At 36.7% G+C, this 11,035-nt stretch overlaps 1 protein-coding gene across 6 annotated transcripts in view; it reads left to right on the top strand.

Moving 5' to 3' along the window:
* The window catches only part of LOC131328050 (uncharacterized), a 32,189-nt gene that overhangs the window by 8,533 nt on the left and 12,621 nt on the right, over nt 1-11,035 (top strand). For 2 of the 6 annotated variants that reach the window (XR_009200346.1, XR_009200344.1), the window contains exon 7: nt 95-188. The exons of 2 other annotated variants lie outside the window; for them this stretch is intronic. Coding sequence is in view for 1 of the 4 variants with exons in the window: in XM_058361177.1 (XP_058217160.1) it covers nt 95-188; nt 302-391 (184 nt within the window). In the remaining 3 variants the exon portion in view is untranslated. Of the gene's footprint in view, nt 1-94; nt 189-301; nt 402-529; nt 597-11,035 lie in introns of those variants that run through there. 2 more of the 6 variants (XM_058361177.1, XR_009200347.1) reach the window with 2 other exon arrangements.

Genomic DNA, 11,035 nt, shown 5'->3' with positions numbered 1-11,035 from the left:
ATTGGGAGACAAGGCTCGTTCTGGTTACTGCTCATTAAGGTGCAATTCCATGCCCTCTTTGGATAATTGCATAATTTGCATTTTGTGGTGTCAGGCCTATTGGAGCTGTTATCTTCATGCAACGGAAAAATCTTAAGATGTGCCTAAGGAGTATGGATGCTGGTACTGATACCTCTGAAGTTGCAAAGGTAGGTCATGATGAAACAATCGTATAAATTATTTGCTCCATTCTACCCCCCTTCAGCTTTGATATTGTGGGAATATTGTCAGTTATTTTTGTATTGCCTGTCTGAACATGAAGGCATATGGTGGAGGAGGTTCCCCAAGTTCCAGCTCTTTCATAATAAGGATGGACGAGTATAACCTGTGGCTTTCGGTACACCAACCATGAACACATTATGGTATGTCACTTACTTTTGCTTAGACAGTTGGAAGTATGTGCTTGCTAGGTGCACAAATGTTACATTTACACCCCCAAGTTACGTTTTTTAGTCCACTATTGTATAAAATATGTTCAATACGTGTTTAGGTATTCGGAGACCAGTTATTGCAATTTTGGCGCTAAAACTGTTGTGATAGTCAATTGCAGAGCAAAACCATGCAAGCAAGGCAGCCAGCCTCCAGACCCAAATTTCGTTAGTCTGGAAATTTTCTTGAGCCAAGCATCTGGATGCCCGAAACCTACTCTAGGCCCATTCAGATGGATTTATACAGCTCTTGGGTTTGATTCACCAACCACGCGTTGACTGAACCTTTTCCGTGTCCAGATGCCCCATGCAGACTTTCAAGATGTTTTCGGATCCTCTGTCCCCCTTTGCCTGTCCCAGCTCCCTGTCCTAGTTCCCAAAACGTGACACGTGTTCTTTACACACTATACCAAAAGTCTCAGCCACACCCAATCTTCTCTCTACTATGAAACCCTTGGCCAACTGAACACCCATTTCCCCCCTTGGGCAAATCGCCAGTTGTATGCAAATCGTTTATGCTCCATCACTGATTAACTTGAAAAACAAAAGGATAATATTAAGTTGCCATGTCATGAACAATAAATAAAACAATACATTTATTTGGTAGTTGGACTTGCAAGTCTCCTAATAACTGATCGCATCTATACATAAATTACTGTTTGTTTTTCTGATATGACTGTATTATAATTTCTTACAGCATCAGTAAGTTTTCTTTTAGCTTATTACCACTCTGTTTTTTCCTAGAGTTTAAAGAAATTACTATTTACTCTACATGTTTTCATTTTATTTACATTCTAACCTTGCAGGTTTAAGTAAACATCATTTGATCCACATATTTGTAATTATTACATAATGTTTCCTTAGATTTATTATTGCAGTTCATTAAATATGAGTCGCTGATTCAACTATCCCTTATTTAAATGTTTATCTAAATTGAAATCTCTTATTTTTATAGACAATGTCGAACTACACAAAATTGAAATTTGCAGCACTTGATATTTCAGGAAGAAATTATTTATTATGGATTCTTGACATTGAGATTCACCTCGATGCCATGGAAATAAGAGAAACGATTAAAACTGGTAATGACGCGTCCTTGAAGGATCGCGCCAAAGCAATTATATTTATTCGCCGCCACCTCCACGAAGACCTGCAGTCCGAGTACCTTATGGTTAAGGACCCATTAACCTTATGGAATAATCTGAAGGAAAGATATGGGCACCAAAAAGCAGTGATATTGCCAAAAGCTCGTTATCACTGGTTAAATTTAAGGGTGCAAGATTTTAAATCTGTTAGCGAGTATAACTCCGCTCTGTTCAAGATAGTTTTGATCTCAAAATTATGTGGTGAAACTATTACTGAAAAATATATGTTGGAAAAAACTTTTACCACTTTTCACGCCAACAATTTGCTCCTGCAGCAGCAATACAGAGAGCGTGGGTTTGAGAAATACTCAGATTTAATTTTCTGTCTCCTAATTGCTGAACAGAGTAATGAGTTGTTAATGAAGAATCACGAGTCTCGTCCAGCTGGTTTTATACCAACTGGTTATTCTGTTTAGCAACCAGGAGGCAAAAAGTTAAATCTGAGTATTTCTCAAACCCATGCTCTCTGTGCTGCTACTGTAGGAACAAATTGTTGGCGTGAAAAGTGGTAAAAGTTTTTTTCTAACATATCTTTTTCAGTGATAGTTTCACCACATAATTTCCAGATCGAAACTATCTTAAGCAGAGCAGAGTTATACTCGCTAACAGATTTATAATCTTGCACCCTTAAATATAACCAGTGATAACGAGCTCTTGGAAGTATCACTGCTTTTTGGTGCTCGTACCTTTCCTTCAGATTATTCCATAAGGTTAATGGGTCATTAACCGTAAGGTACTCGGACTTCAAGTCTTCGTTGAGGTGGTGGCGAATAAATATCATTGCTTTGGTGCAATCGTTAAAGGACGCATCATTACCAGTTTTAATCGTTTCTCTTATTTCCATGGCATTGAGGTGAATCTCAATGTCAAGAATCCATAATAAATAATTTCTTTCTGAAATATCAAATGCTGCAAATTTCAATTTTGTGTAGTTCGACATTGTCTATAAAAATAAGAGATTTCAATTTAGATAAACATTTAAATAAGGGATAGTTGAATCAGCGACTCATATTTAATGAACTGCAATAATAAATCTAAGGAAACATTATGTAATAATTACAAATATGTGGATCAAATGATGTTTACTTAAACCTGCAAGGTTAGAATGTAAATAAAATGAAAACATGTGGAGTAAATAGTAATTTCTTTAAACTCTAGGAAAAACAGAGTGATAATAAGCTAAAAGAAAACTTACTGATGATGCTGTAAGAAATTATAATACAGTCATATTAGAAAAACAAACAGTAATTTATGTACGGATGCGATCAGTTATTAGGAGACTTTCAAGTCCAACTACCAAATAAATGTACTCCCTCCGTCCCTAAATAAATGTCCGGCGAGCAAAACTAGGCCTTCAAAAAGATGCATTTGTTTCATTAATTATTTTTTTTCATAAATCAATAGATGGCAATGAGTTCTACTAGATTGTGAAAAAAAATTAAAATTTTTAATTAAAAATATGCATGTTTTGTAAAGCTTAGTTTTGCGCACCGGACACTTATTTAGGGACGGAGGGAGTATTGTTTTATTTATTGTTCATGACATGGCAACTTAATATTATCCTTTTGTTTTTCAAGTTAATCAGTGATGGAGCATAAACGATTTGCATACAACTGGAAGTTCTGAACATGAAATTAATACTGACAAATGATTTTATTCTTATTTGTATTTGATAAAATTCTAGAGAAGATATAATAGATTTAAAATTATGTGAATATTTTCTCAACCATTGGGGTTAGCTCAGTGGCCAAACTCGTAATTTTTCCTCAAGGAGGTCACGGGTTCGAAGCGGTGTGGCGGATTTAATATTGAAGACCCACTCATTTTGTGGCAAAAACTACTTCGGGTATTCTCAATTTATTTTTTCATACCGTGTAAACTACTTTAGGTATTCTCCCCCCCCCCTTTTTTTTTTTTCCATATATACAGGTATTTACTAGTAGAATACTTCAGGTATTCCTTTTCTTTTATTATAAATAAAATTCTTCAGGATTCATAACTGGTAAGTACTTTATGTACCTTTTTTTTTTTAGCATACACTACTTACGTATATTATGCAGGACAAAGATATAGTAAGCAGAGCATATGAACAAATGAGTTCTAGGAAATGTAAACCATACCTTTCTCAGTAGGGTAGAGACTCATGCTGATAACGTGTCATAAAATCAACGCAATAAATAAGATTGCAGAAACTAAATTAAGCACTGGACACAAATATATAGAAAAGATAGTTTCTCCAGGAACTATCGAGAGCAAAATAGGTCTTTAGGACCTATTATATTATACTATGTGTTTCTCTTTTGTGCTCTTCCTCTTCTTTATTTCTTTCAATGTACAAAGCCGATTACTTCCTTCTAAATTTATAGAGCAAGACTTTAGAGAAAGAAATAAATACACACTATGCCAACTACTATACACTGTAGAACTTGAATGATTTGTCTCATGTGGTCAGACAATTCATGCCAATAATTCATAACAATCTCTTCTTTTTTTTAGAAATGATTTTGCCACTCATTTTTTTATTAACGTCACTCTCCTGTAAGTGTATTTTAAAAAAAAATACACTTGTAGGAGAGTGACATTAACAAAAAAAAAAAGTGACAAAATCAATGGCCTTTTTTTTTTTCACAATTGTTTTTATAGAAACTCACACTCTGCCACGTTAACCTTTCATGCTTTCACACAGCATCCAAAACAATTTTTCCAATTTCACTCAACAATTCCCTTTTCTCCTCCTCTCAAACTCACCGAAAAATTTTCTCCTGCCACATTTTCTTCCGGCCGTCTCCTCGTCCAGCGAGCCTCACCTCCGGTAACTCTCTCTCTCTGCTCTCCCTCGACTTCCTCTGTCTTCAGCATCAATGAACCCAAAAAAAAAAAAAAGGGGAAATGGATAGAGGTGGACGGGTAGCCATGGCCGCCGTCCGCCACCACCGACCCACCTCTCTTCCCTCTATATCTTCTCATCTCCTCCTTCCTTTTCCCCACTCCCTTTTCTCCTCTCCTCTTCCTATTCTTCCTAGGCAGAAATCAACAGCGCCCACAGCCCCCTCGATCCTCATCTGTTTCACAGAGAGTTTGAGAGAGAGAGAGATGACAAAGATACTGGAGTGCAATTTTGTTCACCCTCCTTAAAAGAGGGTGAACATTACCCTCTCTCTCATATTTGTCTATTAAAGGACCTAACACAGGAAGACTATTAAATCAATGGATTCCGGTCCTTATCAAAACCTAGCCTGGACTAAGTGGGCCAATAAGTCACTTTTTTTGGACTTTAGCCCAATTTTCTGCACTAATAATTATACTCCTACAAAGTGTAGCATTAACAATGAGTGAGCAGGCGAGGCAAAAGGAAGACAAGGCTGGTGCAAGTTTCTACGAAATCTTACATGTACACTCAGGTCGATGCCCGAGACTTCGCCGGTGTTTGTGTGTGCATTATTTTGATGGTTGTCTTCTCCTGCGACCGACTTGGTCATAGCCGTTACGGTTGTGGCCTCCTCTACATATTTTCATTCCACCTTCCATTGTAATAACACCAAACGAGTTCCTTTGTTGGAACAATATCAACTTTCTCTTGACTCCCACTAAATGCTGCGAATTATACAAAATTATTTGGAACAAGTTCCAATTGAAAATCATATATTCACCAAAACCTAACAACAAATTAATGGGGTTCCGTGGTAGGTTTGAGCAAAAATAAAACAAAAGAAATCGTAAATTGTGTCCTGTGAAGACTTAGGAGTGCTTTTTAAAATAAAAAAAAAAAATTTAATCGGAAGTCTTAGGATTAGAAGTGCTAGCGAGCCGTATGTCGCACAGCACTAGCATCTACCTCACTACATATAACACCTCAATTTTGAGAGGCAAAAGAGGTATGGTGAGAATTCGCGAGTAGCAGTAATAGAAGGGTTTTGTGCACTCTCCGAAGACCTCTCATTATTATTTTTTTCTTCTTAGTATTATATATATATAGTGATTTCATTTGTTTATCCTTGTGATGAATAGAATTTTTTGCCGATAATAAAACTCAGAGTAGATACGATTCCATGAGGATAATAGGTTTTAGAGTGGAGGTAAGCTCGAAAGCACTTTACTCTTCCTAAGGTCTAGGAGTAATTGAAAATCATAATTTCACCCAAACCTAACAAAAAATTAATGAAGTTCCGTGGTAGGTTTGAGCGAAAATAGAACAATTAATCGAACCTCCTATGCTTATCTTTTTCTTTTTTAATTTGAGTTAGTAATCCAAATATGTGGCTGTCATGTATGTAATTTGCAGGAATAATTATTCAATAGTCTGGGAGCACCACCATGTGATACTCCAAACTACTTCAAAACCATATATTTATATGGAGTCCATATACTTAGTTGTGGACCTCATGAGATTGTGTGGTTGTAGAATGATCCGGAGCACCACGTGGCGGTGCTCCCAGACTATTCTATAATTTCTCAATTTGCAAAGTTGAATTTAATTTACAGGAATTGGTTTTGAGTTTGCTAGCTAGTTTTGTTTATTAGTATAAGGAATTGGCCCAATTATGGAAAGTCCAACCTGATAAATTGCACCGAGCCAAACTGCCTAATTAAATACAATGCGGCTCGGTGTGGTACATTGGTGGTACCGGCATGGTTTCGGTTCACAATAATTAAAACCTGATTAATTAAACTAGTTCGGTTTATTTTTTTCCAAAAAACTGACCGTACTGAACCACTTACATACCGAGATTACACCATGACGGGACGGGCGGGTTTTGCCGTACCCTGACCCAAAAAGTGCAACAGGACCCTGCCTCGAACCCGAACTGGGTAATGCTTTCCCATTCTCGCCCTGCTTGAGGGACGGGTTCACCTGTCGCTCGTCCCATAGAAGATGAGGAAAAAATGTCTAAAGTTACAAAAACCGGAAGGAATAGTTATATATCAAGTGTTATTATTACAATGGTGAATAAATATGGAAAAATATACTCCATTTTTAGTAAAACAGTGAAAATTATTGATAAACATATATACATAGTATTTTTTTGTATAATAATGAAAATGGAAGGATAAAAATGTTTATTTTATATATTAAAAACATTTCAAGGCAGGGTAATGTCATCCTGACCCCGATCAGTTTTTCCTTAGTTTACCTGAACCCAATTAGTTTTTCGTTATTTTACCCCAAGCCCAACATAAAACCCAAAAATTTGACGAAAACCCGCCCCGAATAAGGCAGGTCCAAGGTGAGGGATCCAATTGTCACATGGGATTAGCCTTTGTTGAAGGCAATAGATCCCATGTTCAAATCTCATCGCCTACCTAATATGAAAATATTTGCATGTATTTGCACATATAAATAATAAAGTTGCTTTGCAAAAACTGTATATCTAACTCAAAAACAATTGACAATGAGCAGAGAGAGATCCCAAATGTTGTTTAAGTGATCTCTCATCCCATACGTACTCAACCAATGTGGGAGAACTACTCTAATACCCCCTACGTGCAACCACATTTAGGTCTTATCACTTATTGGCCACTTTTTGGGTTTTACAATTGTGCAGCCTTTTCAGGGTCGGTCATCGTGGGGTGTACGTTTGATTTAATTTTTTATCTAAAATTTGGGATGGAATGGGCCAACTTCAATACTATGTGAAAATTTTGTATCTAACTCAAAACTACTTTGACATAAATGAAGAGGTCCCCAATGCTACTATAAGTGATATCTTATTCCATACCCGAGCATTGTGGGACAACTGCTCTAACATCTTGCATCTTTAAATGAATTTTACACAAATTATGAGTAAATTTCGCTTTCTTCTTTCAAAAGGTTAAAGTCAATTGCGACTGGTAAAAAATTGGTCACCGATGCAACAAAATTTCTCATAATTTCTCATAATTTTACGCAAATTATGTATGCTAACAGGTGCATATACATGCACTGTTTAAGAGTATATTATTTACAGTAATTGTTATATTTCAATCCCACTGACACTTCTTTACTCTACAATTGATTGTTTTTGCCTTTTTGGTACAACATTAAACTCGTTCTTGTCTGACTTTTATGTTTTGCAATTGACAAATCTAACCTCCATCACTCAAAAGTTCCGAGTTCTACCCGCACTTTAAATTGAAAGGGTTTTGCTAGTTGCCCGTTCGGCTAAATAAGTCAATTGGCTTCTCTCTTTTTTTTAATTTTTTTTTTGTATTTGTTAGTTTTTCATCAATTTTTTGAGACTTATTGCATCGTCATAACGAGAAGAATCTAAAATGTAAAAAAACATTATTGAAATCCAATTTTTTTGAATAAAGACGAAAAAATTAGTTTTTTTTTGGCCCCATGACCTGAACGAGCACAACGCTTATTGATAAAAATATAGTTTAATATTTTTATCGGTCCCATGTTTGATGCACGCTAGGGTTGGTTTCATTCTATGAATTGAAAGACGTGTTTGAAAAATGAATTTAGAGTACCACGTGACAGTGCTCTAAGAACATAGAATAATTTTATCTCCATATTCAACCTCCCATCTCTTTCCATCCCAACCTACCTACCTACCTCTCTCTCTCTCTCTCTCTCTCTCTCTCTCTCAACACAAAAAAATAGACAAAAATCTAGAAAATTAGGAAAGAGGGTTGGGATGCTTTTAAATGCAAAACACATTTGCTTATAGTATTTATTGACCGGTGCTACTCGACCCCTACGTAGAGGTTTTTTGATTCTCCAACATCGATACTCACCATGCGCCATTTTACCAGTGCTACCAAATTAATTTTTTTACCCATATCAACCAATTCTTGCCATAGATCGCTTTTATCCGATTTTTTTGTGTGTTTCACGACCACTACAGTCATTGCATGACCGTTGCGACCGCTTCAAGTGCATTAGCACCAAAAATAGTTTTTGAAAAAGATTACCATCACACCCGATTTCCACTTCATATCATTCAATACTGTTAGAATAATGTTTATTTTATGTGATAAAACCAATAATATGAGTGTCGTAAAATCAGAATTCAAAACCTGAAAATCGATGCAAACAAATTGGTGATCAAGGCAAGTATGATACTCTGTACTTAAAACAGATTCGTCCCATCTACGGTGCTTACAGTTTCAATGGACGTCTATCTCTCAGCACTATGTGATCGAATGTCTCACAAATGCAACACTAAATTGGTGGGTATGTATAACCAAACTTGTATTTTGTACTCTCTCATGTGCATGAACTCGAATGGAAGAAAAAACCAATTACCAAAAAGAAAGGGATGCAATATTTATAGACCAACTGGCCTGGTGACTATTCGAAAAGGGACAGATTTGTTCGTAAAGGACGCGTGCATCTATCCATGGTGAACAAGTGCTAATGAAAAAATATAACTCCAAATCAAATCAATTTTCATTCACACTTTAAAATAAAATATTATAGCCAAAACATTTTTCCAACGGATACTTCTGCTCCCACTACACCATTACAACTACCATTATGCAGTCTGCTTCCGGAGTGTAAACTTTATCCACCATAGGTGGGTTTCCACCACCACATGTGGGCCTTACAAGACTTTTTTTATTACTATCTGAACCTTTCATCTTGTAAAACACGTAGAGTAGTATATCCATGAAAAAAATCAACTTGATTGGATATCGATAGGTATATCAAAACTTGAATTTTGGTTTACAGAATGGAGGGTCATAAATTTTGAAGTTAAATTATTTATGACAGTCCATTTTCTTAACCGAAATTCAATTTTTAATATACCTATTGATATCTGACCAAGGTCATTTTTTTGCGTGCATATACTATTATGTGAGCTCTACAAAATAAACGGTTCAGATTATAACAAAAAATGCTTAGTGAGACCCATAACAGGAGGTGGAAAGAATTTTAACTCCTGCTTCTGTTATTTATACTAACTTTGAGTACTATGGCAGCTGGCTCGTTGGGTGCGTGTATATATATGTTCCAGGAACACTGCTTCGTCCCAACCTAACCGTCGAAATAGGTTGAATTACCCCGAGCGTAGGGCTAGATCATTGTCAGCATAATATCCGGAAGTCCGGAATCGTTCCCACAGAGATAGTCTTTATAGCTTGCTAGGATTTTTAGATGTAAGGATTTGCAGCGTTTAGACGGCCAACTTTTGGTTTTGCTTTGAATGGTGATAAACACTTATGAAAACGACTAGAGAATGAGTTAAACTTAATTTAACAAGTGGCAAGGCGTAGAAGTTCATAACGCCCATAACTTAAGCCAAATAACCATTCTCAACGAAAACACGGTTAAATCGCACGGCATAGGCTATCAATCGGAAGATTTTGCTATGAAACCATTAAAGACTAGAAATTAAGTATGGAGAACAAGCGAGCTCTTTTATTCTCTTGGCAAACACGAGGCGAGACATAGCTCACGGAACCATATGTGCAAGCATATGGTCACCGGAGGTTAACATCGACAAGTTTTGTTACTTAAAAAGCGAACCACGCTCATTTTCCATACCGAACCTCAAGTATTTAGTTGAGAAAGGTAAGATTAACATAAGTCACATGACGTTAATCACTCCGTGGCCAAGCCTAATCAACTACTCACACATAACAAAAAGACTAGAAATTATGCTTCGAAAGGTAAACATGACTAACCGATAAAAACGGAAATAAACTTGATTTATGAGTGGATCCAACAAGTAGCTATAATATTAACTCTTGAGAATTAAACATACAACCACTACTTACTTGAGTTGTTGAGGAATTAAAGACAAAGCTTGGAAGACAATAGCTATGGAGCTCTCAAAAACAAAAAGACTTAAAGTGTAGAAAGTTGCATAATGGCCAAATATGACATAAAAGGCTATTTATAAGGCTAAACAATCAGTCATACAATGGACCAAAAGGCCCCCAAAATATTCCAAAAACATGCCTAAAGTAGAAATTTTCCATAAATAGAAGGTTGAAATATTCAGCACAAAAAGCTGGTCGAAGGACATTAGTACCGGTACCTCAAAAACATGATACCGGTACCAACTCAACTGTCTTCATATCAGCAAATATGGTACCGGTACCATATTTTTGAGGTACCGGTACCTCTGCCTTGAAACTGCAGAACAGCTTCAGCTTGGTTCACCAAGCCTTGTGGTGTCCCGACGGCCTTTCATTGCTTGATTTCTTGATCACCGAGACTTGGCGGACATATGCCATGGGCACTTGGACTCTCGGATACCCTTGAGAACCATCCTCGATCCATTAGGCTCGCTTGAACCACTTTGGCACGTTCCTTGCCAACCTTGACGTCCGGCCGATCTCCGAGGCTTCTTGTGACACCGTTAGGCTTCGATGGCAATGAAATGAGTACCGGCAGGCATTTGGACACTTGGTTCATCTTGGAACGTTGATTGGTATTCAAAACCGCCTTAAAAACACGTTTAACCTGAAATTCACCCAAAAATACCTTAC

The sequence above is a fragment of the Rhododendron vialii genome, chromosome 5a, assembly GCF_030253575.1.
Source record: "Rhododendron vialii isolate Sample 1 chromosome 5a, ASM3025357v1".
Taxonomy (NCBI): Eukaryota; Viridiplantae; Streptophyta; class Magnoliopsida; order Ericales; family Ericaceae; genus Rhododendron; species Rhododendron vialii.
Note: the sequence above shows the minus strand (reverse complement) of the source record. Positions and strands in the feature narration are given on the sequence as shown.